Source organism: Drosophila kikkawai, chromosome X (assembly GCF_030179895.1).
Source record: "Drosophila kikkawai strain 14028-0561.14 chromosome X, DkikHiC1v2, whole genome shotgun sequence".
Taxonomy (NCBI): domain Eukaryota; kingdom Metazoa; phylum Arthropoda; class Insecta; order Diptera; family Drosophilidae; genus Drosophila; species Drosophila kikkawai.
Genome location: NC_091733.1, coordinates 22,107,405 through 22,134,906, shown reverse-complemented (window position 1 = coordinate 22,134,906; position 27,502 = coordinate 22,107,405). Strand labels below are relative to the sequence as shown.

Sequence of the window (27,502 nt, the reverse complement as noted above, 5' to 3'; positions counted from 1 at the left end):
TGCCTTCGATTTCCTAGCTCAATTTTCTAGATAAATGCCATAATAGTATATATGTATATTTTGCTTGGTTATTTCAGTGCTGGACTGCCAGGTGGGCGACTGGGGACCCTGGAGCGAGTGCGACAAGAGCTGCGGCACTGGAATGATGACCCGCAATCGCCAGATCCTTCAGGCGGCCCAAAATGGAGGCAAGCACTGCCCCACGCTGCAGCAGAAGCGGGGATGCCAGGGATACCGCTGCCATGGACATCGTGACAAGAAGATACTGAGGGGTGAGTGGTTGCATTTTAATATATTTAAAATAAATATATAATAAACAGAATATTATATAATTTATAAAGCAATTTCACTAAGAAATATATCGAAAGAAGGATGCTTATAAAGCTCAGAGAGAGAGTTCAACTTGAGGCTAGGTCTAGGATGTTTGGCTTTCAGATTCGGAGATGGTTTTGGGTTGGTTGTCTATTCCAAATGCTTTGTTTTTCAAACCTGAATAGACCCTAATCCTAGACCTAGATGCACTCCATTCTTATATTTTCCCTTTTTAAAGAGAGTTTCGTGGCTGCTTCAGAAACTTTGTCATGACCTTTTGAAGGCACTGAGCGAATGAAAGCGACCTTAATTGGACTTGTAAATACAAATTATATATATATATCCATTAAGGTATATAAATAACTTGAGCTTTGGCTCATCTTGGGTCAGTTTTTTCCAGCTTTAAACAGCTAAGCTTGGCCTAAGCTTGGTCTAAGCCCGGCTAAGCTGATATTTTTTGCACGGTGCCTACGGGTTTCGGTTGCCAAAAAGCCAAAGCAAAAGCGGATCTGCCAAACTCAAAACAAAAAGGCCAGCGTTAGAGTACGTGAAAGAACGCTCGGGGAGAAGCAGAGCCAGAAGCTCAACCAAACAGCTATCCTCCACCCACCGTGCCGCCTGATCCAAAGCAATTTTCTGCAAGTGGCTGACATAAAAGCCATATTATATTTGGCTAAGTGTCACCGCCGGCTTACAAACACAGACAAAGGACGCGGAGGAGCGGAGGCGAAACTATTAAAATATCGCTGCAAAAGTTTTTGTTTATGTTTTGGGTTGCCTGCGCTCCATTAGCCCAGGACGTGTGCCTCCCAAGCCAGACCCCTTTTTTGTTTGGATTTAGTTTCGCCTTCCGGTTGCCATTTTGGTTTTTTTCTTTCCTTTTCCCTGTTTCCCATGTGTGTGTGTGTCTTTAAGCGTTTAATTAAAACTTTGATTGCTGCCATTAAAATATTATTTAACCGCTGAAGAGAGAGGAAAGGAGCAAGAAGCCTGATTGACAGAAGAACAGCGGCTTTTTACCAATATTAATTGGAGCCAAGCGGCGGCGGCAACAATGTTTTCAACAGTTTAGTGTCTGGAAATTTGCAACAACAATTTGCACACATTCTCATCGATTTTGTGGTAGCTTCAAAGTTGCACTAAACGAATTTAAGAGGTCTTTAATATAGAATACAGGAATTTATTCTGTAAATCTCTAGAGCTTTTCAGGTAATTTCAATCTGATCAGCCATTGAAAATACTATTCTGTATATATTATGCCCAAAAAACATATATTTTGCTATTCAAATAAAATAAAGTCTTAATTACTTTCATGAAATATTATTTTTGAATGAAAATGTACGCACACGAATGTTGTTTTTAAATCTAAAATCGCTTTCATATAATTACATATTTAATTACAATCATAATCGGGGGAAAAGTGGGGCATCGGACGCCCATATTTGTGTTGCCCAAAATAAATTCCATATTAAAATATTACAAATAAATGCCTAAACTAATTGCGTAACAAATGCGTGAATATTGCCTTTCCGGTTTAATTCTCGGCTCGTATTTTTCGGGGATTGCGGAATTATTATAATTTAAATGTGGGAAAGGAGCTGGTTTGCCTACTCCTTAATTGGTTCGCAATTATGTGCACATATACACAGACTCGTAGTAGGTGGTGTCCTGTGCAGGCAGTCCTGCGAATGTTAATTAAAGCGCTTGCTTGGGCGTCGTCCTAGTGTGTGTGTGTTTAACGCTCATAATGCTCTTAAGCTGTTTATTGTTTTTAGCACCTCCCACAGCCACGCCCATGCCACCACACCGTGGGCGGATGTGCGGTTGTGTTTGCGTTGCAAATAGCCGACAGACAATCGCCGCAGGACTAGCAGGAGGAGCTATAGGTGGGCGGGAAATCTGCTCCTCCAACACTATGCTATCCCTTGCTTTGCCAGCAATTACAGGGCATTAAAAGCGTCGATTATAAAGGCAAACATGACCGCAACAAAAAGTCTAAAATCAAAGAACACAGCTTGCATTTCTTTTTAAATATTCCAACTTTTGGATTATTGCTAACATTCGCCTTGTTATTTTTATATTAACTTAGTCTAAAATTTAAATTCTTGAAAGAGTTGTCAAGTCTTTAAATTTATCATAATTTAACAGCTGGTTTTAGTGAACATCATTTAAAATTTAAATACGTTGCCAAAGGACAGGTTAACTTCTAGCCGTGTAATCTTTCACCAAATGAACAGTTTCACTGCCTAGCTTGTCTCTCTGTAACCTTTCTTAGCCCTATTACCCCCTATAACCCCCCTGTAACCCCCTCTATCCCCCCTTTAGCCTCGCTTCCTTCCTAGTCAAGGCAAAATTCAATTTGCTGCCGGCTGCTTACAGGAAACGGAAACGGAATATGTCAGTGCGGTGCGCCCTTAAGTATGCTATTAAAAATTTTCTAATTCCAACTTAATTGCTAACAAACAAGCTGCCGTAAGTGTGTGTGTGTGTGTGTGTGTTTGGCTGTCTCCCAAACACACACACACACACGCACACATACAGAAACACGCACAATAATTAAGGTAAACAAAGGCACAGGTGAAAGTTGAAAGGTGAAAGGTGAGGCCAGAAAAGGAGCCTGCAACCATAAAATATGCATGATCAGTTCACTCATCCAGGGACTGGCAGGGAAAAGCGGAAAAACTCGGCGGTAATTGCCATCTACATAATTCACAAACTCCAGCTTCAGGTTGCACATACAATTTTTTGGCAAGCGCGTTCTTTTTTTTTTCGGGGTTTTTCTCGTGCGACATTTGCCACACGTGCCGCCAGGAAAAACAGGAAGCCCCAGGAACCCCCTAAAACCCAGTTGGCGGCAACTCCCCGTTCCCTTTTTTCCCTGCCCCAAAGACCCGAATTGGAGACGACCTCATTCGCAGCCGCAATAATGCTCGGTGCTCATTAACGTTATAAAAATAATTGCTTAACACTTGCAAGCACACACACACGCACTCCTCCTCCTCCCTCCCACTCCAGTGCTAAATTCCAATTAACCTGCAGCCGTGTGAGTATGGCTGTCATCTTGGTTCACGGTCGCCCCGGTCGGTAATCGTCCGCGATGAGCGATGAAGTGCCATCGAGCGGCAGTAGCGTCCTTGCCGCCTACAAATAGGGTTTGTTTGGCTAATTATTTGCCCGAGTCCTGGCCCAGGATCTTCTGTTTTCAAGCTGGTCTAATAATGACAAGCAAATAAGGAATGGTAACACCAATATTTTTGCTGGAATATATCCAAATCTATTATTATTTTCTTGGTAAATATATATCCTGCGATCTGTGGCACCTGAACTTTTTCAGTTTTCCGCTTGAAGGCTGCCAAAGTTTACCTTTGGCGCAAGGCAAAGTCTGAGCGGAAGGACCTTGACGTTGTGTTCTCCCCCCCCCCAACCGCCCCCAACAATATGGCATTTGATTATGCAAATGAGGGTGGGGGGAGGGTAGGGGAATGCCGCACCCTTCTGTGCTTAGCACTTGCCTCGTTAAATTTGCATAAGTTGCAGGGGGGGGCGATGCCTAAAATTATGCAACACATATGGACAAGGACCAGGATATACAGCAGCCAGAGAGAGAGAGAGAGAAAGAGAGGGTGTGTGTGTGGGTTTTCAGCAAAAACTTTGTAGGAGGCACGTTACTGTTCTCTTCAGTGGTCGCAAAGGAAGTGTTCTTTATTCATTCCTCCATTCTATGCTTAGCCTATTACATGTATGTATTGGTGTGTCAGTTGCCGATCGTGCGAAAGGGACATACAGAGTAGTGTTCCTAAGCACGATCTGAATGTGAGAGCGAGATGTATCTTTTGTGCTTATAACTATCGTATAATTCAGCCATGTATGTACAATAAGTGTGTGAGTGTATAGGGAGGGTAGTGAGACTGTTTGCTACAACTTTTATGAAATTGATTGACGAGTTATTATAATTGAAAAATGGAAATGTTAGAGTGATTTTTTTTTGGGTTTAATTAAATACAAAATCAGAGGAATTTAGTTTAAAGACCTCACCGGCTGCGAGTGGTACGTCCGCAACTCCACCCTGCACAAGGACCTGAAGCTTTCCACGGTGATGGAGGAAATCAACAAGCACTCAAGTCGCTACCACGACAGACTGGCGCGGCATAGAAACTGCCTAGCCAATAGGCTAGTAAGAGGGATAAACCCCAGGAGGCTAAGGAGGAGGAACCCTGGTGATCTTATTCTTCGGTCGCCTGTGGCTACAAGAAGACGACCTACAATGGCCAGACTGTGATGTCTATATTTAATGTGATGTAATTGTATTGAGATGTAATTGTAAGGTAATTGTTATTATTGTAATATTATTGAAAATGCTAACCGACAACAGGACTCCCCGTATGCCTTAATAAGTAAAGTACAAAAAAAAAAAGTTTAAAGACCAACGAATTCGTGGCTTTTGATTACAAAGAGCTGAAAGTGCACCCAATGGGTATTTATTTCACCCTCCTATATATCTGATGAACTTTCCGATGCCACGATACCTTCAACCTGTTCCTGTCTCTGTGCCAAACCATCGCTCTGGAGACCTTTGAGTGTGCCAGAGTCCCAGGGCGAACAGCAAACAAATCGCACACGTAAATTATATCGGGTAAACACAGTGGCGGTGAAATCAAAGGAGAGCACATACATTGAAAGAAAAAGGGAGGAAAGTACCACAAGAAACATATATTTTTTTCGGTTTGCAAACTCAAAAATATGAAGAAATGTTTGCTAAAAATGTATTTATAATATAAAAGATGCCATACAAATTCCTAAAAAAAATTCTTAACTGTTAAGATATATATCAAATATTTTTCACAAATTTTCTTCAAGTGTCCCTGACATTTGGCATCGTTCTGCACCCGCGGCACGTCACCAAGGTGTTGGCTCTTGGTTGTTGGCTGTCGTTGCCTGACGTGCTGTCACTGCCGCGGTGACAGAGGGAGGTTAAGGGGACTTGAGCGGGTTAAGGTTTCGCATTTCTATGCAATCTGCGGAGGAGGTGGAGGAGGAGGATGTGGGAGGTGGAGCCAAGGTGGGGCATTCCTGCACATGTTGTTTGCCCCGCTTGCCTTTTCTCTCTCTTTTTTGGTGGCCTGCTAATGGCATGTTTTGATTCCGCGCTGTAAAAAAAGCGGCAAAAAGACGCCGACAAAAGGACGAGAGCCAAACCGACAAGGCAAACAAAATATATATATATTTATATATATAAAATATATACGTGCTGGAGACACGCACACACTTCCGGGAGTGGCATGGGTTTCCGCTCCCCTTGGAAGCAATTCCACCACTAATCCTAACTGTATTCCCTTTGTTTCTTTTCCAGAAATGGCCCTGCTGCTGCCCGCCGCCCTCTCCCACAACCGGCATGCCAACGACAGCAGCGATATCCGGCGGAATCTGCGCACGCGCTACCGCGACTCCTACAAGCACAACCGCGATCATGAGTAAGTATACGCCCCGTGGGTCGCTTTCAATTTCTATTTTCATTAAAGGGAAGACTGGGGATATGGGAAAATCAAGTGGTAAAATTATAAAGATTTTTTTAAGGGGGTTTCTTACTATATATTAAAATAGTAAATGTATTTAGATAGATTCAAACATGGCACAGCCGCCATCATGAGTAAGTATACGCCCTGTGCGTCGCTTTCAATTACTATTTCCAGTTAAAAGAAGCCTTAAGGATATGGGAAAAATCAAGTGTTTGTTTTATAAAGAATTGTTTAAGGATATATATAATATCTATATAAATATTTATTTAAAATTCCCATAAAATCAAAACTTTCCCTCTTCTCAGACGCCTTAACCCCTGCGATCGGTGCCTTTTTAGCTGAAAAATTTCCTCGTTTCAGTCACAGTTGATGCTCGGACCGGGACTTTTCTTTTCTTTTCTTTTCTTATTTTTTCTTTTTTTATTTTATGGGAAAACTTTAGTCTTGGACCCATACCGAAGGGTTTATCCCAAATTTGCTAGCTTGAGTTGAGCTTTTATGGCGCGCGACATGCAAAATAATTTCATGTCCTCCGAATGGAGGGCAGGAAGGCATAAACGGCGGCAATAAAAGTCCATCATAAAAGGCGGAGGCGGGACGGGCATAAAACAGTTCCTAAGCTGGCCCTGATTTGACGCGTTGTTAATTCTTTCGAATTTCTTCTTCGTTATTCCTTGGCATTGGATTTTTGTTTCTGCGTGCTGTGTCCTTTGATTTTTATGATTTGCTTGGCCAGGTTGGAATTCCTCGGGTGTCTGGGACATGTCCTTAAGTGTCCTTGATGTCCTATTTGTGGCGTGGCGGCCGAGGCGAGAGCAAACACGAGCCGGGAAAACAAACACAGCGAGACAAAGGGCCCGAGCCCTTCTCGCCCCGCTATTTCTCTCTGGGTTTCTCCAAGTCCCAGTCCCTCATTGTGGTCTCAGCTCCAGATTCTGGTCCTGCTCCAGCTCCTGCCTCTGTTCCAGCTCCTCCTCACTCCTCCTCCTTGCTCTTTTGCTGCTCGTTTTTTGTTTTGTGCTTGTCACTTTTCAGATTTTAGTGCTAAAAATCTGGCCTATGATGGACTTGGAGCCAATATATCCTCTCCTCTCCTTACTGAATCCCTGTCAGAGGAGCCTGGCATACCTTGCATATCCTGGGTAGCAAGAAAATCTGTCGAACATCTTTCGCTGGCCCATTACGGCTGCCACAATAAGCGCACATCAATCACGTGCCGACTCCTGACCGAAACGCCTTTCCTCCAAGGAGGATGCCTTTTCCCCCGGATTTTCTTTTTTTTTTATGTTCCACGCCCACTGCCCGCCCCCGCATCCTCTGCCGCCTTAAGTGTTCGCTTGGCCCCATCAAAAGCCGTTTATTATGATGCGTTTCGCTTTCCTTGTTGATTTTATTTGGTTCTTGGTTCGCAAAATAAAATTAAATTAAATCCGCAATTTATTATTTTATGATTTTTCATTTCCTTTTTCGTTTTGTCTTTTTGTTTCTGTCCACTCAAAGTCCTTCCTCCCCCTCCCTGTATCTCTCTCCCTGTGTTCTTCTTCGAATTCAGTTTTCATTTAGATTTCTTCTCCTCTTTTTCTGGACTCTTTCGTTCTGCCAGGACAGCGTTCACATCAAGTGGGAATTGAAATAAAAGGTGGGGTATTTTTTTTAAGTGTTCCCTATCAGTGGGCTCATATTTTGGGCAGTGTATATTGTGTCCAGTGGTCTGCATGTGTGTATGCGAGTCGTGTCTGTTACTCTGAGGCTTAATTAACAGTCCAGCGGTTGATGGGCGGTCAGCCAGGACGAAGGACGAAGCAGCAAGGACAACGAAGGAAGGTCCTAAGCCTGTGGTCCTGGGGAAGCTTACTCAAACTGTTGCAGCTAATTGAAACGGATCGATGGCAGTTTCCAGAAGGAACTGCTGGCACTAAGCCGAGCAGCAAATATGACAATTTGAAGGGTATGGCCAGGAGAATGTGGATTCCTTGAAAGGACTAAGCTAAGGAGTTAAAAGGAAGATTTAAGATCCTCCTGTCAGAATTTAAAACTAGCAGTCAAATGGATTTCTTTGGAGGTTCTCGCACATGGCCTGCCTTTCAAATAAGATTTTGCGATTTTGCGATCCTTGTTTGTCCTGGAGGTGGGTGGGGACTCCACCCACTATCCCCCCTCAACGGTGATTTGTTAACTTGGCGGAGAAACTTTTATTGCTTTGTCAGCGATATGAGAGGCGGCAACGGCAACCGCAAATTATGAATTATACACTCGAACAACAATAGCGGGGACAAGGACACGAACACGGACAAGGACAAGGACAAGGAGCTGAAAGGCGGGCAAATAAATAAATATATAAATAAATTACGGAAATGGGAGTGGGCCAAGCGAAAACAAAAAAGTTAAAGCAGAGAGGGCTCCCCGCCGAAAATAAGAATAAAAACAATAATTCGCCACAATTTAATTTACATAATGACAGTGTCAAGCGGTGGCTGCAAGACAGAAAGGAATTAAAAGGACGAAGGCGGAACAGGAAGTTGAAAGTAAGAAAAGGAAAAAAAGGTCGAAGGAAGAGCAGGGACAGCGGGGGGTGGGGCGGCGGCAAACAACGTTGTTGAAAATTCACACTTTTTTAATGCGATAAATTTACAAGGCAACTGGGAAATCTGCAGTCGACAGCCGTACAGTAGGCAACGTGTGTGCCACGCCCCCTCCTCCTGCAAGACCACGCCCACTACCGTCTGCGCCTACGTGGGGCAACAATAAAACGTTTTAAGCAGAAATCCCCACGAGGATTAGCCTGGACCGCATAAATTTGCCAGCAGACGCGAGCAAACAAAGCGGGCAAGGACCATGTAGCGCCAACTAGCCAGGGTAGGACTCAGGACCCAGGATATTTGGAGGAGAGGTATTCGAGGTATTAGAGAGTGTGGTGTCCTCCCCCAAGGAACCATGCCGTCTCCTTAAAGACCCATCTTCCAGCTGGACACATCGTCTTGGATTCCTTATGGTTGCACTCAAGGCTCACAGCTAGGGTATGGGAGAGTAAAAAAACGAAGTGTTTTTATAAATTATCTATTTAAAAAGGTGATTAGTAAAAAATAAATGTAAACTCGCTGTTGTTAATGTACATCTACCGATCGTTTCTATGGCAGCTATATGGTATAGTTGTCCGATTTTAAATTAATTAAAATTAAAACCGAAATTGTGAAATAACAAAAAAGGCCAAGTTATACATTTTTTTCTAGAAATTTGTCGATCACTTGTATGGCAGCTATATGATATAGTCGTCCGATACGGCCCGTCCCTACATATATAGCAGTGAGAGTATATAGAAGACTATATACAAAGTTTCATTTAGATAGCTTTAAAACTGAGGGACTAGTTTGCGTAGAAACAGACGGACATGGCTAGATCGACTCGGCTGTTGATGCTGATGAAGAATCCTTCACTGCGTTACAAACTTCTGACTGAAATTATAATACCCTCAAAGGGTATAAAAACAATGTACTTTCATGTCTAATTAAGTTGGTTCTTTTAATTTAATTATATTTCTTATTGTTGATTATGCTTTTTATTTATTATAAATAAAACCCCTTGCCTAAATCCGCTCCTGATTGCCCCAGCCACGCTTGATTGCTGGAAATTGAAGACAATGGGTCTGCGAATTGACAGATTTTTACGATTTCAGAAGGAGTCGAAAAAAGGGGCCCCTTTTCCAGTTTTCCCCTGTACCACTGCCCTTGCTCATTTGCATAGAGCAGGTGTGTGGGTTGGTTGTCCTTACTGGCTTCTTGCTGCCCCACCCGGACTCCATTCCTTGGCAGCACACTCACATTTATCGCGCATTTTGTTTTGTGTTCTTTACCCCTCTGCATAAAGGCCATAAAAATGCGTTAAAGCTGCTACTTTATTTTCATTACAAAAAGGGAACCCCCATGCCATATTCAGGTATACAAATATAGGCAGTGTCCTTATGCCCCGTTGATCTATGCAGGCGGATTTTCATCCTTGTTGGTCCATTCGTCTCCTGCGGCTGCTTTGCATACTTTTAGCGGCACTCAAAGTCGGCGGCTTTACAAATTGAATTATGCACTTAATGGCGGAGGCATTTGGTAAACTGAAGCTCAACTGAAAACAGAACTGAAAACTGAAGAAGAGGAGATTCCAGGACAAGGACAGCAGCCGCAGGAGAGAAGCCTCTGAAAATGGTTAAATGGTAAATTCCCATTGACAGGCAGTGGGAGGGAGAGAGTTTGCTGGGGCAAGGACAACCAGTTTGGCATTTAAAGAGGCCAAGAAAGGCTTCGAATGCTTTAAAAATATTTTTAAAGTTACATTTATTTTTTTTAAATATTATCATAAAATCTTTACAAAAATATATCTATTTATCCATCAACTTTAAATTCTCCCTGGAACCCCTCAGTTATCATTTATTTTCTGTGGTGCTCCTCAACTTTTCACTTTGAATTCCAAAAGCTGACTGTCCTCTAACCTCATCATCATCATCATTTCCCTTTTTTATTTTTATACCCTTGCAGGGTATTATAATTTCAGTCAGAAGTTTGCAACGCAGTGAAGGAGACCTTTCCGACCCTATAAAGTATATATATTCTTGATCAGCATCAACAGCCGAGTCGATCTAGCCATGTCCGTCTGTCCGTCTGTCCGTCTGTCCATCTGTCCGTCTGTCCGTCTGTCTGTTTCTACGCAAACTAGTCCCTCAGTTTTAAAGCTATCTGAATGAAACTTTGTATAGGGTCTTCTATATACTCTCACTGCTATATATGTCGGAACGGGCCGGATCGGACGACTATATCATATAGCTCCCATACAAATGTTCGATAAATTTTTAGAAAAAAAATTATAACTTAGCTGTTTTTCAACATTTTTGCACCATTTTTTAGATATGGCCATTTTATATTATCCGAAAAGTGCTTGTCAAACTGTAAAAGTTGAATCTCACTTGGACCAGTGCTTATCAAACTGTAATCTGAACTTCCGCCTAAAAGATGCCACGTTTTTAATAGAAAACCCCAAAAGTATGCTTTAATTTTTTAATAATGCTAATGAGCATCACAGATGCAAGTGAGCAAAATTTTTCATTCAATTTGGCCGCTTTCCAGACTGGGGTAACAGGCGAACAGAAACCAGCAGCAAGCAACTGAAAACTGGTATAAACTGTTATAAAAACTTTTGGGCAAATATAATAATTGGTATAAACTGTTATATTTCATTTTAAGCATTTATACCTATTTGTTGCCGACAACAACAGCTTGATGGCAACAACAACCCCTTTACAACAACATCCCTGCAGCAGTCCAAACAAATTTCTGAAATTTTCCATGCAAATTGCCCGTTTCCCAAATTGGGATAACAGGCGAACAGAAACCAGCAGCAAGCAACTGAAAACTGGTATAAACTGTTATAAAAAGTCCAAGTTTCGAACCATTGATCTTGGAGTAAGCGAAGACTCAAACCAGATGTGACCATATTGTACATTTTTTGGCTAAAATGTTGCTTAAATGCACCTGGGCACACTGAATCTGACTTTGCATCAGTGATGCTCATCTATCTATTTTGTCCCAATAAAGAAATATAGCTAGATGGGCATCACTGCTATTACGCCTGATATATTGCCTCCCAATATTGCAAAATAGCTACATGAGCATCACTGATGCAAAGTCTGATTTTATAGCCTCCCAATATTGCAATAGACATATACGCCGCCGCGCCACGCCGCCGCCGCCGCCGATTTTTGCCTTATTTGACGCGCCGCCGCCAAATTATGAAAATAACGGCGCGCCGCGGCGAGCCGCTGGTGCGGCATCGGCGCAGCTTCAGCGCGGCCTTCAGTGTCATTGTTCTTTATAAAACTTAAAAAAAAATAAATAACTCATTAAAATGGCCTTTTTGCCTTATTTGACGCGCCGCCGCCGCCGGTTCTTTCTGACTACTACGCCGCCGCCGCCGAGTCATTTTGACCTCTACGCCGCCGCCGATGCCTTTAACCATCGGCGTAAACCTCTATATTGCAATATAGCCAGATGAGCATCACTGCCATTAAGCCCGATTTTATAGCCTCCCAATATTGCAATATAGCTAGATGAGCATCACTGATGCAGATGAGCATCACTGATGGAAGTGAGCATCACTGATGCAGATGAGCATCACTGATGGAAGTGAGCATCACTGATGGAAGTGAGCATCACTGATGGAAGTGAGCATCACTGATGGAAGTGAGCATCACTGATGGAAGTGAGCATCACTGATGGAAGTGAGCATCACTGATGCAGATGAGCATCACTGATGGAAGTGAGCATCACTGATGGAAGTGAGCATCACTGATGGAAGTGAGCATCACTGATGGAAGTGAGCATCACTGAAGGAATTGAGCATCACTGATGGAAGTGAGCATCACTGATGGAGATGAGCATCACTGATGCAAGTGAGCATATTTTTTCATTCGATTTGGCCGCTTTCCAAACTGGGGTAACAGGCGAACAGAAACCAGCAGCAAGCAACTGAAAACTGGTATAAACTGTTATAAAAACATTTGGGCAAAAATAATAATTGGTATAAACTGTTATATTTCATTTTATGCATTTATACCTATTTGTTGCCGACAACAACAGCTTATGGCAACAACAACCTTTTTACAACAACATCCCTACAGCAGCCAATCCAAATTTCCGAACATTTCCATGCAAATTGCCCGTTTCCCAAATTGGGGTAACAGGCGAACAGAAATCAGCAGCAAGCAACTGAAAACTGGTATAAACTGTTATAAAAAGTCCAAGTTTCAAACCATTTCGGAGCCGGCGGAAGTAAGCGGAGACTCAAACCTTTTGAATCCAAATTTAGGTGTTATTTTACAACTGCACCTGGGCACACTGAAACTGATCGTCGTTAAATTCAAATTTGACAGTTAAATTCAAATTCAAATTTGGCAGTTAAAATATTTAAAAATTTTTTTAAAATTCTAAAAAAATTTTAAAAATCCAAAAAAATAAGTTAAAATATTAGAAAAAATTTTAAATCTAATTTGAGACATGAGCTTCTGGTATTTTATCAGAATTTTGGTATAAATTTTATGAAAATCGGACGACTATATCTTATAGCTGCCATAGGAACGATAGGGAAAGTAATAGACAAAATTATAACTTCGTTGTTTTTCAACGTATTTTCATTTACTTTAAGACATGAGCTTATTTCAGAATTTTGGTAACAATATTATGAAAATCGGACAACTATATCATATAGCTGCCATAGAAGCGATCCGTAGATGTAGAGAAAATGTAAAGCTGGGAATGTATAACTGTAACTTTCAAACTGTAAACATAATAAGTATAGGTAAAATGTTATGAAACTCTGTTTAGTGTCTGTTTTCGGCATTATAATTTATGATATAAATATGAAAACCAATCTGCAAGGGTATACAAACTTCGGCGAGCCGAAGTTAGCTTCCTTTCTTGTTCATTTTTCCTTTTCCTTTCTCCTTTTTTTTTTTGGTGGAATATTTTCTATTTTTAATCGCCCAGCGAATGGCAAAGGAAATAATCACCTCTCCTTCGCCAAGAACATTGTCCATATCAATTATTTGTGGGGGAGGGGGGAAAACTGTGGCCAGGATGGGGCGATGCAAGGCTACGAGGACGAAAATGTTTCAGTCTAATCTACATGCCGACAGCTTTATTTGCACAAAGCTTTCGCAGAGCGGTGGCCAGCGAAGCGCGACTGTCACAGTAATCCCACCACCCACCATCCACCAGCCACCTCCCTGAATCCTCCTCCTCTCCTGCAGTGACCAAGTATGCAACAAGGCCCTCGCCACCGCTCAATCATCATTAAAAGGCAAGAAAGGGCAAGAAATGGGGCCTGGACCCAGCAGGACCTCCACGAAGATGGATAAGGCTCAAACAGACGACAGCGTCCAGCGGATGTCGCTGTTGGGAGTCTGTAGTCGGGAGTCCCTTTAACATTTCCCTTTGGAGGCGATTCACTCAAGCGCCGCAAAGTGCTTCCTCTCTGGCAAGGACCATGGCCAAAACCAAGTCTGAGCCGGAGTCCGGGTCCCCGAAACCAAGACATCTCGTCCCTGTCTGCCTGTTGCTTGGCAAAAGCAAAAAGCCAGCCCGTGTTTTCTTGAAATTATTTTCAAAAATTTAATTCTCTTAAAAAGAGTGCTAGAAGAAATTTAAATACATTTTTTAAAGATTTATTTTATCTGTGAAATCTCATAGAGGAATAATATATTATTAATTTTTATATAGTTAAGCTTCTTGATTACATTTTTAGTTGATTAATTTCTATCTTTAATTATTTCTTACATTTCCAAATTAAATTCTCACAAAGTCGGTTTTAAATCAACATAAAAATATCCCTTTTCGTTACCTAATAAACCCGAATTTCTTCCAGTGCTTCGCCTCAAGTCGAAATTGCAATGTCGCCAAGTCGGTGGCCCTTTGGCGCTGTTATCGTTTTCGTTTCCGGCATCGCCGGCAGGTCCTGGGCCGCCGAGGTCCTGCGGACATCGTGTGGCCACCCAGCTGTGAGCCAACTTTGTCGAGCAATTATTTTTAGCGCAGCTGAAGCGGCGCGGCGTTTACTTCATCTCGCTTCTGCTCCTGCTCCCTGCTGCCCTGCTCCCCTGCTTTGTTTGCCTTTCATATAAACGAGTGCAAATACTTTTTTAAGTGCCTGTATGCCGCTGTTGTGGCTGTTGTTGTTCTTGTTGCGGCTGTTGACAGTTGTCGGCCTTTGAAGTGGCAAAATATTTGACAAGAAAATGACTTTTCCGGGGGTAGAGTCAGGGAATAGGTAGTCGGTAGTCCCTGGTCCTTGGTGTATGTTAATGCTGTGGCCAGTGGCCAGACTGGACTTGCCTTTGGCTTTGCTGACCTTAATTCGTGGGCAGTCGACTTTGAGTCCTGGCCATTTCAAGGAACAAAACCGGAACGGAACTCAGGTCCTTTGTAATCTTACAGAGGCAGAGAAAGGGAGAGAAGGAGAAGGCTCTCTCCTTTTGTAAGAAATTTGGCTAATTGGCCACACATTAAAATGTTTTTTGTATAATAAGCAATTAGCTTTAATTGATTTTTAAGCATTTTAGGTAAATAAAGAAATACATTTTCAATTAGTTTTGAATGAACTTTCCAAGTCTTTAATATATATATCTTAATACTAAATTGATTTTAACAACTGTTCAAAGCCTGTATTGATGATATTTTAAATATTTTTCTTATTCATTTTATACCTTTTTCCAGTCTCAAGTTCAGGCTAATTCCTGAATTATTAAGTGGCCTTTGCTTATACAGGATAAGCCCAGCTCAACTGGGGTTCTTTTCAACCTTGTGCGCTTCAGCTTTTTCTAATTGGGTTTGGAATTTGCTGGAATATACAGAGAAAGTCTTAAATATTGTATATAAAATGTGATTTTATTTTTGTTTTATTTTTGCTTAAACTTTCACACATTGCGCATTTATGCATACATTTGTATTGTTAATCCTTGGCCTTGGAAGGAGACGTGGTACTAAAGGATTTCCCGGCCCATTTGCAATAATGATTTGGAGCCACTCGCACTTTAGTGCTGCATAAAAAAGCCTGCCGTAGGTAGTTCGTTTATAAAATAAACTGTTTAATGTAATTGTACATTTTTAATGGAAATCAACTGAGTGGAAAGTGGGGAGAGTAAACTGTTGATGTGAAAGTAATAGTGGGTTTTTTGCAGCTAAACCCAGAGCCCTGTCCATTATGGCACCATTAAGTATTCGTTTTGACTTTAAATTGATTATAACGTTTCAATTTATTTTAAATAAATTATGAGGCTTTCTTTTTTCATGTGGTAATCAGTAATCAGTTCATAAATTACCAATTCTGACATCTATCTGCTGGGAATGGAGATGGGCTTGAGGTCCTTTTATCCGTTAATCATCCGCGCGGACATCGTTTCATTTAGCCATAAATCTGTGGGCTGCTTTCCAACTTCCAAGAACCAAGAAGAAAGTTTTTTTTTTTTTGTTTTTTTTTTTGTATTTTTGCTTTACCCCAAAATTTGAGCATTCTTTTTCCGCTTAGAGGGGAAGGAGGAGGAGGAGGATGTGGGGCTCACCGCAAGCCAAGCATAACAATTGCTTTTTATTTTATGATCGCCGGCCAAGGACGATGCTTCCTGGCCAGACAGACAAATACACCCGCGGAAAAGCCAGCACATTGCTTGTCTTTAATTATGTTTTGGTCCTCGAGTTTTGTGCATTGCCTTGTTTATTTTTATTACCCGGTAAGAGGGGGGACGGGCGGCGGCGTCTGTGCCTGTTTATTTACATTAATTTTTTCAATTTACCTTTATTGCCACAGCGCAGAGGGTCGGTCCTGGTTCGGTTTTCTGCGCCGGGACTTAATTAAGCTGTCAGCTGGTCCTCCCCGGATACCCTCCTCAGTCTGTATAGCTTGTGTTTGTATTCGAATCTGAATCTGTGAGTTCCTGAATCTCCGAATCTCGGCTGCCCACCCGAATCCCCTTTAATAATAATTCGCTTTATTTATGCTTTTTCCCACTTTTCTCCTTGGAATTTTCCAACTCCTCCTGCTGCTGCGGTCGTCTGGCTTCCATTTCCGCTGCAAGCAGCTAATTTTTCTGGTAACTGGAGGGATATTTGTCCTTTGCCTAAGTGGCCAGTTCTTTCCGGCATCCGCAATCTGAATCAAAATCAAAATTCAAATCAGAATCAAAATCAAAAACGTTCCAAAAAATCCTGGGTCATGGGGTGGGCCACCACTTTTGAAATTTCCGACGCAATTTCCGTTGTCAACACCTTTGACAGCTGTCAGACGCACACGCAGACACTCTCGAAACACACACACCCTCACACACACACACACTTGTGTGCCGTTCGATTTTTTTTTACTCCTTCTCTGCTCTTTTTTTGCCCTTTTTTCTTGCCTAGCGGAAACGGAAATTGTTAGGCTTAATAGACAATTCGCATTTCCTGGCTGCCTTTGAAGTCCTGCCTGCCCCTGCCATTGATCCTTGCGCACAATTGCACAAATCAAGGAGTCTGCTTAGTGTTTCTCTCTCTTCTCTCTTCCTCTCTCTCTCTCTATTGAGAAGACGGAATCACAATAATTATAATATTTAACCTTCCTGCACCTTGGGCCTTCTAATGAGGCGTCGTTGCCAGCAGGACATGCATAATCAGGGGACAGGCCACAGGATATGAATGAATAATCGGGCAAACGTGAATGAATGCTTCAATCCGGGGCATAAATATGAAAATTATGGCTAAAAGCAGTGAGGGAATAATTAATTGCAGTGTAGCCCTAACTCAAGGACATTTCCCTTTGTGTTTTCCAGATACTGCGTGGAGTTCGAGGTACTCAAGGCCTCCAAGGCCTGCCACAAGCTGCCGCCCTACAACCTGATGATGGAGGGTAAGGACAATACGCAAAAGAAGCCTTAGAGTTTCTGTGATAACATAAATCCTTCTCCCTCCCCAGGCGATCGCATCACCGTGCGCTGTGACCTCGAGGCTCTGATCCAGGACACCGCCGCTGTTAGCTCCACCACGGCCAGGATACCGCCGAGCAGCACCAGCTCGGGCCAGGAGGAGGAGCAGCAGGAGCGGGACAACAGCAGCGCCAGCGATGAAGACATGACCGGTCACAATAACGATGAGGAGCCCGAGGAGGACGAGGACGAGGAGGATGTGCAGAACACCCTGGACACGGGCAGCAACGAAAGCTACGAGTATCGTAACCACCAGCAGCATCATCAGCAGCAGCAGCAACAGCAGCAACAGCAGCAGCTCCCTGCCTCCCAGTTCCAGTCGCATCGCCGGCCGCCAGCAGCTGGGGCCAAGCGGAGTGGTGGTGTCCCAGTGACGCCTCCGCCAACGCTGGCGCCCAGCTATCACTGCCGCGGCGAGGGTCTGGCCGGACGCACGACGCGCTGGAGCGCTCTGGCGGCGCCCTCCTGTCGCGGCAAGTGGCTCCGGCTGACCGTGGGACCGCCGAAGAAGTGCAACCACGCCCAGTTCATCTTCGTCTAAGGCAGCGCAGCGGCTTGATACGAACTATTTTTTTGTCCTCACAGAGCAGAGGTAGCCCCTCCGTCATCATATCATCGTATGTCATATCCCAGTCCATGTCCCCCTACCCCCCCCCCCCCCCACACACACACACACACACAAGTACTCCATCGTATGTAAGCGTTTAATCATTAAGCCAGTGGATTAAGAGCCAGTATAGCCTGAGAGTGTGAGAGGTATGTGTTTTTTTTTTTTGTGTCTCGCCAGAGGAGCGATCCGGAGGAGAGCCCGCTCCTTCTCCGGTGAGCTGTGCCTCTAAGTAGCTTAGGAAACCCCCGCCCCCAGCACCTCAAGCCGGGGTCATTCTTGAATCGGATAATACTAGAAACTAGAGACTAAGTCATCAGGACCGCCTAACATCGGGCTGCGTAGCGAAAGAACCCTTCTATATATATATATACTATATATATATGAATGTGTATGAGTGTATCTGTATCTGTATTTGTATCCGTCTAATCGTTAGTTCAGTCTTCGACCTACACACACACACACATACACGCACACGTGGAGAGAAGCCCAAGTCCCTCTCAGCAAGTCCCCGAACCGACGATGGATCACCCCCTCTGGAGTCGGAATTAACGTTTGGATCTTAGCATTAATCTGGATTTTAGGTACACACACACACACACACGAATGTCGAAATAATAATTAAAATTATAATTAAACCAATAAAGCGATCATTCAATAAAGAACGAGTATAATTTTAAAGTAATCCGGGCACTTGGTTTCTTTTACTTCTCTTCCCCACATTCCCCCCATCTCCCACAGAGCTCTGGACCCATCGAAGATCATACAATTTTCCACAACTTGTTGAGTGACTTTAAAGAATACAAAGCAAGGGTTTATAAAAATAGATCTTTGTGAAATTTATGTTGAGCATATTGCTTTCGCACCCACTGTGCCGTGGCTTAGACCAGGTGAATGCGACTTAGCCGAGCCAAGTGGAGTTCTCTCAGCTGATTGACCCCATTTTCCAGGTGCTCCTCTCTCTCTCTCTCTCTCTCTTTCTCTTCCGCTCTTTCTCTCTCTCAGAAGAAAGGCGTAGAAAGAGCGGGGCTCTGGCAGCAGAAGAAAGAGCCAGGTCTAGAGCCTGAGCTGACGGCTAATTGATTAGTCCCAAAGCAAAGGCAGACAGAGAAGCACCTGTCCGAGGAGCACCTGCAGCTGAACCAGAAGACTCGAGTGATTCCCGTTCTCGATTTGCATTCTCCAGCTTGTCAGCCGCGTCAGTAGTGCCTTCTTCTGGCCCAGGTGATTCATCAGAAGTCGCTGGTTTGGTTCCCATTCTTCGGGCCGCGAGGAAAGTTGTCTTTCTTCGAACATGTTAATTGTGACGGGCCGTCGTTGCGTCGATTTCTTTTAACGGTCTGCGGTCTGCTAGCCTCTGGTTTCTAGACTTGGCCGAAAGCATTTTCGTTTTCTAGCCAATAATTCATAAGCTCCCAGTTCCTGCTCTTCTTCAAGAAGGTTCTCTGTCTCCGTAAAAGAGTGCCTCCTCAGTCAGAGCTTTAAGGCTTAACCTAGTAGCCATGTGGCCCGGACAGCAGGTGAGCCTCCTGCTGGTGGCCATCGCCATTGCTGCCATTAACCTAGAGAGCACCGCTGCCTTCCGACACAACTTCGAGGCCCGCCAAAGCACCAACTCGAATGTGCCCCTGTGGAAGCAAAGAGTGAGTTAAATAGACCTGGAAAATCGGAGAATATATCAAGAATCTAATGAGAATCCAATGGATTCCAGGCCTGCGAGAAGCCGAAGCAGAACGCTCACTACATCTGCGATGACAAGGGCGATTTTAAGTGCCTGCCCGGCTGGCAGGGCGATCTCTGCCAGGTGCCCATGTGTCGCCGTAGCTGCGATCCCATGAACGGTGGGTAGGGGAAATTCTTTTCGAGATCACAACCTATATCCTGATCTCTTACCCCCAGGCTACTGCCAGCGTCCTGGGGAGTGTCGCTGCCGCATTGGTTACAGCGGCGAGCTCTGCGACCAATGCATCCCGCTGCCAGGCTGCCAGCATGGCGGCTGCACCAAGCCCTTCGAGTGCATCTGCAAGCCCGGCTGGGCGGGACTCTTCTGCACGGAACGTAAGTTAGAGCTAGGCCTCCCTCTTTACTCCGTATATCCATCCTTCTCCATCCCGAATCCAGCTAGCTGCCGTAGTGGCTGCCACAGCACCCGGGGCTATTGTGAGGCACCTGGAGAGTGCCGCTGCCGGATTGGCTATGCGGGACGCACCTGCTCCGAGTGCGCCACGATGCCGGGTTGCCAGCATGGGACCTGCAACAAGCCGCTGGAGTGCCTCTGCCTGCCTGGCTACACGGGGCTGCTCTGCCAGACGCGTAAGTATCAAAAAGACAGCTCCAGATGCTCCAGATGCCAGCTTAACCATCTCCCTCTCTCTTTCTCTGGCAGCTCTTTGCGATCCGGATTGCAACAAACAGCATGGCTACTGCCGCAAGCCAGGCGAGTGCCGGTAAGTTACTACTGTTCCAGTGATATCGGTTACTTTATTTCCTGCTCCTCCGCCAGCTGCAAGGTGGGCTGGACGGGCAGTCAGTGCGACAAGTGCTTCCCCTATCCGGGCTGCGCCAATGGAGACTGCGAGACGCCCTGGGAGTGCAACTGCCATCCCGGCTGGGGCGGGATGCTGTGCGACGAGAGTGAGTAGCACTATACCCTAAATATACTAGTGGAACTAGCGAACCCACCACCCACAGAGCTCACCTACTGCCTGGAGCATCCGGACACGTGCGAGAACGAGGGCAAGTGCATTTCGCTGAGCCGCGAGGATGGCAGCTACCGCTGCCACTGCCGGCAGGGATTTCTGGGCAAGAACTGCGAGATACGCGATGACTTTTTGCTGACCTCGGTGGCCCCGCCGCGCATCACGCCCCCCACGCCCACCGAACTGGAGCTGGACCTCGACTTGGATGGGGATGTGGATGTGGACGCAGGTGTGCCCGATGACAGCACGGCGGAAAAGTTGCCGGCGGCTAACGAGCCGGAGCGCCGGACAAATGACACCGCAGCTGTGCCAACCGCAGGAGCAGGAGCAGGGGCAGCACCAGTACCCATGGCCCTCGGCACGATGGCCACAACAGTGCCGACAGTGTTGGCAACTGGAGCTGGCAGCCACAATGCGACTAATGAAGCGTTAAGCGCCATTACAACAAGGCGTGCCACCACGCCAGCTCCAGCCCCAGCCCCAGCCTCGCCATCAGCCACGCCAGCAACATCCGGGGAAAAAGCCGTAAAGGGTAATGCAACAAGTGTGGCACTTCCACATCCACTGCCGCCTCCACCACCCACACAGCTCACTGGCCATGAGCAGACAAAGGCAACTTTGGCGCCAGCTGCAACATCCGTGACCGGCCACAAGGACAGGCCGCAGGAGGAAGACGAAGAGGATGATGAGGATGACGAGGACGAGGAGGATGAGGGCGAGTACGATGAGGATGAGGAGGACGAGGACGAGGATGATGAGGAGGATGACAGCGATCAACTTATACCAAATATAATATAGTTAAGCGTTTGACTAATGGGGCATCGTTATCAGCCTGGCAGACTCTTTCGGGGCTTCTGGGATGGGAAATCTATAAACTAGGGAAATTCAAGAGAGCTTAAAGGTTAGACCTGCTAGACTTGTGGTATTTAAGATACTTGTATTTGTGCTGAGGTAGAAATTAAATATACAAAGTACGTATTACGAACATAATATGATGTATATCGAAAATATCGCTGTTTGAAATATCGATAAATATGTGGGATTTAACGGTAATATTTACGATATTTTTTGTATTTTTTTATCGATTACACATTTGAAAAAATTTGTAAGACAACACTTTTAAGCACCGCTTAATAGTTTCTAATTCATCTATTTATAAAAGAATATCGATTTATCGCAGGAATATCCAACTATAAATATCGATTTTCACATTTAAGATAAAGGTTTATTGATATTTGATATAAATCTTCTTTGTGAGACTTTCCAATTCTCCCCCTTTTATATATACTCCAAATTCATTTTTTTTTTTTTTTGCATAGATATACATACATATATAAATTGTATTTATTTATGATAATTTTAGGGATTAAGCTAAGTAATTTTCAATTTAACAAATGTCAAAAAAAAAAGATAATAATAATAATTATAATAATAATAAAGTTTGCGCTACTCTTAAGTGCTAAAAGAATCGTTGATCGAAGGGAATTCAGAACAGGAATCTGCAAAGGGGGGGATTGCACTTGGTTTTGCTTAAAACTAAGACAGAATCAGGGGGACAAACAGACGGGTAGGGGATCATCTATATAGTATGGCCAACGTAGCGCCAACGGGAGAGTACGGGATACGGAAGCCAGCACTTGGACATGGGCGTGAATAAAAATAGATATATGTACGTAGAGGGACGACTTACAAAACGACGAAAAAAATATGCTTGTGTGTGTGTGTGTGTGTGTGGAGAATAACTCAATACGAAATATCGATATGAATAAACATAGTAATAATTATGGGTGTAATGTTCGTTGCTCGAGGACCTAGTTGAGCTCCCGCTTGTCGCGCTGACTGATCTGGGCCATGGTGATGTACTGGCGCACCAGGCGCGAGATCTCGTGCGCCTGCTCCGTTTGGACGCGGATAACGCGCTGCTGCATCAGGTTGCCCACCTTCATGTCCAGGAAGAGGGCGCCGTCCTCCGAGCGAACCTGCAGAAAGCATTAAGTAGAAGATTAATAAATATTTCTTTTGTACAATATCAAACATCTCCAATGCCCACCTTGCGCGTGGATATCACCTCCATGAAGCTCCAGTGCTGCAGGGTCTCGTGCGTGTTGGGGTCCAGGAAGAGCACGCCACGCCGGTTGAGCGCCAGGATGAGGTCTCGCCACATCGGGCTGTGGTTATCCTCCACATGCGGCCCCTCCTCGGCCCAGATGCGCTTCACCGCAAAGAAACTGCTGCCAAAGAGCGGCCAAGCGGCCAGAACGTTGAGGAACTGGGCCTTCACCTGGCCGGGACTCAGATTGGCCACCTGCGGCCAGGCGGACTGCACCAGGCCCACCCACTGGGCGGGCCGGATCTCGCGTATGCCCAGCGCCGGCTTGGGCAGCAAGAACTTGATCTCCTTCATGGCAGGGACGTGACTCAGGTCGGCGGCTCGGTGCAGCAGGGCCGCTATCCGGGCCATGTCGCGTACCATCTCCGGCACGGGCACTCCGTTGCCGGGCAGCTCCAGCAGCAGTCCCTCCAGATAGTCGGGAGCCACCTGATTGAAGAGCACCTCCACGTACAGCGGCATGGGAGCCGGTTCGCGCTTCAAAGCAAAGTGCCACACCGACCGGCAGAAGATCAGGTAGAAGGGCTGGCCGGACTTGAGCAGTTCCGTGGTCACGTCCAGGATATACTCGTCGGCGGCCAGGGGCATGGTGAAGGCATCGCCCTGGACGATGCAGTACAGCGAGAACTCCTGCTGCTCGGCCTCCGATTCCACGCCGAGCAAGGCGCACAGCTCGGCAATGACATCGGCCACCACCGTGGAGCACCTTGTATTGACCACTCTTTCGGCTCCACCAGGCAATCGATAGATCTGTCTCCGTGCCGAGCGTCCAGCGGATACGGCCGTGACCTCCTCCACGCTGGGCACATTCTTGCGGCCACCGCAGCGGGCGGTCTTGCGGAGATTCGTCAGGCAGACGGCGGCGGTGCCATGGCAGGAGCGTCGCCTGTCCGAGGCGGCCGAAGTCAGATGCTCCATCAGGTAGGGTCGCAGGGCATCCGAGCAGCCAAAATATGCCGCCAGGATGCTAAGCAAACGCCAGGCGCGCTGCGAGCTATCCGGACAGGGTGACCTATTGGCCGTTGTCTGCTTCATGAGCTGGCAGTAGACTTCGTCGCGCAGCGCCAGATACTTGTGACAGTGCTGAAAGGGAAGGATAGGGGAAAGAAGGTTGGTCTCTAATCTCTGAAAGATCTTGCATAACTTTAAACTAACAAAATAAAAGCTTTCCAAGCCACTTCCTATCACCAAATTGCTGCTCACTTAATCTCTTCCGGTTAAGTCCAGCAGGTTTTTGTCCAAAAACCGGAATTGATCGAATGTCATGTTTTTTTTCCGGGAGACCCCCTTTGGGTTTCCACACCCAACTAGAAAGTGGAGCATCCAGTCCAAGGTCTTCTCCGGTTTTTAAAAACCCGCTTCAACTCACCATTAGCACAGTGTAAACGCACTTGACCTCGGTGAGGTCGGGATCCAGCGGTATGTCGCCGCAATAGCGCAGGATGCAGTCGAAGCACTCTAAAGCCAGCGGCGCCAGGTCATTGGGCAGACGGAGCAGCGGCAGGCGTATGGCATGGCCCTGCCACTTGACCAGCTCTGCGTAAGAGCGATTGGCGGCGGAGGACTGATGCCGCTCGTGATGCCGATCGGCGTCCCTCAGTTGACTAAAGAAGACATCAAAAGTAGACCTTAGGGGAGATCATTGGGAAAGGGAATTCCTAGCTATACTTACTCGTTGCGGAAGTGCTGCATGGCAAACTGGAGCAACGAGTACTTGGTCACCGAGGGCGGTGTGCCGCCGTTGCTCTCCTCCTGCAGATAGTTGGCATCCAGGTCGTGGTGAGGCAGCGACTGTGACTGATGCTGCTGCTGCTGCTGTTGGAGCTGCAGCTGAAGCTGCTCCTGCTGATGAGCCTGGCCATTGGTCAGGGAGGCAGGCTGCTGCTGCTGCTGCTGGCCGGCATTGGACTTGCGGGCGGAATGCAGGTAGCTCTGCTGCTTCATGTAGCGCTGACCCGACTGCTGCTGATGGTGCTCGGCGACCAGCTGCTGCTGCTGTTGCTGCTCCTCCAAAGCATCCTCCAGCTGCTGCTGATGCTGCAGGTGATGATGCAGCTCCGCCTGCTGCTGCTGGGACTCGTTCTGAGTGTGCTCGGAACGCTGGGCGTGCGCCTGGCGCGATTCCAGGCGCTCCAGCGGCACATTCAGGGTCTGGGCGGCGGCCCGAGCGCCCGAGGAAAGGGTCGAGGCCTTCGATTGTGACTAAAGGAATACAAGACAAGGTGAAAGGGTGAGTTAAGTGAAGAATATTCATAGATATTTTGTATTTAAGAATGTTTTAAACTTGAAATTATTAAACTAAGAGCAAACAAAGCCTTTAAAAGCGAGAGATAAATGGAAATTTCCTTTCCTTTAAATCAAATAATTATAATGATGACTCGAATGCCACCATCCTGGGTGGCAATTATTAGCGATATTCATTTTCCGCAGTGCATTGTGCAGCTGGGAGAGCCTGCAATTTGTTAATTGACTTGCAAGGCGCAGCTCGCAGCTCGATGGCCATGTCAATGGCATGTGAAAGTTGCTGGGCGCCTTTTTCGGCCAGCTTGGAGCGCAACCAGTTGCCAGTTGGAACATGGATGGGTTCGGGTTCGGGTTCGGGCCAGACCGGACCGGGACTGGCATTGATGATTTATGCTCGCATATTGACCGGTGACAGCTGGCGGGGATCGGGTATACGGGGCACCACCGAGATCGGTTTTCGGCAACGAAAGTGTTTCGATTTGGCATTGTCGATTTTTCACTTTTATTGCTTGCATTCAATTATTATTTGGCGCAATTTGTTGCATTTGCTTTCTATTTTTTTATTTTGTTTTTCTGCAACGCCCCCACAAAAACACGCAGCCACACATGCATCCATAGATACATTTGTATCTATGCGATACACTCGAATATCTGCACTCTCATGCGAGAAAAGCTTGGGCTTAGTAAAAGTTGTTGTTTGTTGTTTATGAAAGCGGAAATCTTTCACCAATCAATCAACTCTGCTGGCCATATTTGCGAAAAATTATGCGCATTGTTCAAATTTTGGACAGCCGCTAGGAAAATGGGAAAATATCGAGGCAAAGCCAACACTCAACATCTTAAATAACTGGTTTTTAATTTGAGATTATTTGCCAAACAATATAAATCCACAAGATTGGCTTAATTTTATGCGTGAAATTGTCAAGAGTCTTTGGATTTGTAACTTTCAGATTGATTCTGCTTTGTTTATCTTGGATATGTCGAAGTCTTTGATTTTTTTGTTTTTTTGTAAGACAAAACGGTAAATGTTATAAAAAAAGAGGTTTCTCGGGTTAACAAATATGCATACATGTTTCTAAGACATTTTCCTGTTGTTTTTTTTTGTAGATTTCTTAACTGCGGTTGGGGAAAACCGCAAGTAAATGTGAATTAAAAGTCAAAAAAATTGCCAAATAATAGGACTATCTTGTGTAATCAAAAAAGTGTATATAGCCAAGAACCTTTGAGCTTTAGTTTAGGCATTATTACACTAAAATATCTATAAAAAAAACTATTGCAAAGATAATCAGTAATTAGTACTGAGTCTTCGTGACTTGATTTATGTGAATAAAATCACCAAAAACACTTTAAAAATTCTTTAAGTGCCTAAAAATAATTTAGAAGCATGTTAATGGGAATTAAATCACCAAAAACACTCTTTAAGAATGTTATATGTACTTAAAAATAATTTAAAATGAAAAAGAGAAGCTTGGTAATTGATATCTTAACAGAGCGATTTCTGGCAGTGCCTAGAAAATGCATTACCCAAAAAAAAAAAAAATAAACCCAAACGTCGTGGGCAGACATCGAACTGATCTTCAGATCTTCAATCTCAGATCTTCGCCTGGGGACTAGGATCACCTAGTTATGTAGGCCTAATCCCGGAGCCTGGCTGTCTGGATCAGATCGTATCGTGGCTGTCAAAAGAACAACGACTTGGCCTGGCTTACATGGGCATGGAACTGGACTGGTCTGGTCTGGTCTGGTCTGGACTGGACTGGACGGGCGGCAAGTGGGTCAGATGGCCTGAATCGTATACCAGATGCTCCAGTTAGGGGCTCGCTTGCAGCGAGAATTCACATAGAGGAAAAACAAGAGTTAAATTTGGAGTGTAATTTCCAAGTGACCGCTAAAAAAAACTTTCTTTTCGGCTGGCTGGCTGGCTGCCTCCGTTCGGTGTTATTTCATATGTGCGCTTTTCTTTGTTTGGCCAGCAAAACGCGCGCGCGAGTTAATTAAAATTCGAATTAATGCCTGTCCGCTTGTCCGGATGGATTTACGGACTCTACGCGAGACGAAAGACCAAAAACTGCACCGAGAGAGTGTATATCGCCAGTGATTTACCTCGGGCGAATCTCGAGGCAAAGCGAAGGCCGGCAATAAAAACGCACAACGAAAAAGTGTAATTAAATTATTGAAATCAAATTACAGTTAAATTATAATGTTTTTTTTAGCTCACGCGTATAATAAACCATAATGTACTATCGCCGCCTGCATCTTTGTGGGTCATTCCATCTCACATACAATCCATCCCATGCCCGATTCCCCTCCAGTTCGTATTGTCTTTCCCTCGGCTTGGTCATCGAACTCTCTCGGAGAACGTGATGGCATCTCCGCTGATCCAGCACGATCGTTATTTCTTTCTAGAGGGAATCCGGACCAGGCCTCAACCTCAGCCAAGCTCCATTTTCCGGTCAACTCTGTGTAACCTCAAGAAGATCGATTGGGAGGTAATGCTCTTTGTTTTTAAGGGAATATATATATATT

At 45.1% G+C, this 27,502-nt stretch overlaps 3 protein-coding genes across 5 annotated transcripts in view; 2 read left to right on the top strand and 1 right to left on the bottom strand.

Annotated features, from left to right (window-relative positions):
• vex (somatomedin B and thrombospondin type 1 domain containing protein vexed) overlaps positions 1-18,592 on the top strand; it is a 75,157-nt gene extending 56,565 nt beyond the window's left edge. Inside the window, exons 3-6 of the mRNA XM_017180728.3 lie at positions 78-272; positions 5,663-5,783; positions 17,164-17,240; positions 17,307-18,592. Of these exons, the coding sequence (XP_017036217.1) occupies positions 78-272; positions 5,663-5,783; positions 17,164-17,240; positions 17,307-17,857 (944 nt within the window). The 3' untranslated portion in view covers positions 17,858-18,592. The remainder of the gene's footprint in view (positions 1-77; positions 273-5,662; positions 5,784-17,163; positions 17,241-17,306) is intronic.
• Positions 18,593-19,162: 570 nt separating this feature from the next.
• Positions 19,163-21,420, top strand: C901. Its single transcript, XM_017180695.3, has 7 exons — positions 19,163-19,566; positions 19,635-19,764; positions 19,823-19,981; positions 20,045-20,236; positions 20,310-20,370; positions 20,427-20,557; positions 20,615-21,420. Exons 1-7 carry the CDS (start codon positions 19,426-19,428, stop codon positions 21,418-21,420), a joined length of 1,620 nt encoding a protein of 539 aa, XP_017036184.1. The 5' UTR covers positions 19,163-19,425.
• Positions 21,421-21,864: 444 nt separating this feature from the next.
• The window catches only part of Myo10A (Myosin 10A), a 29,748-nt gene continuing 24,110 nt past the window's right edge, over positions 21,865-27,502 (bottom strand). The window contains exons 5-8 of one of the 3 annotated variants that reach the window (XM_070287967.1): positions 24,405-24,934; positions 24,102-24,336; positions 22,673-23,815; positions 21,865-22,601 (exon numbers count right to left, since the gene is read on the bottom strand). In XM_070287967.1, coding sequence (XP_070144068.1) covers positions 22,434-22,601; positions 22,673-23,815; positions 24,102-24,336; positions 24,405-24,934 — 2,076 coding nt within the window. In that variant the 3' untranslated portion in view covers positions 21,865-22,433. The remainder of the gene's footprint in view (positions 22,602-22,672; positions 23,816-24,101; positions 24,337-24,404; positions 24,935-27,502) is intronic. The other 2 variants (XM_017180693.3, XM_017180694.3) reach the window with 2 other exon arrangements.

What these genes read in the sequence shown, in the direction of transcription:
- C901 (XM_017180695.3), top strand. Translation starts at nt 19,426, where the DNA reads ATGTGGCCCGGACAGCAGGTGAGCCTCCTGCTGGTGGCCATCGCCATT. An exon ending in GGGACTCTTCTGCACGGAAC is followed by an intron (nt 19,982 to 20,044) that starts GTAAGTTAGAGC and finishes TCCCGAATCCAG; the next exon opens with CTAGCTGCCGTAGTGGCTGC. An exon ending in CGCAAGCCAGGCGAGTGCCG is followed by an intron (nt 20,371 to 20,426) that starts GTAAGTTACTAC and finishes CTCCTCCGCCAG; the next exon opens with CTGCAAGGTGGGCTGGACGG.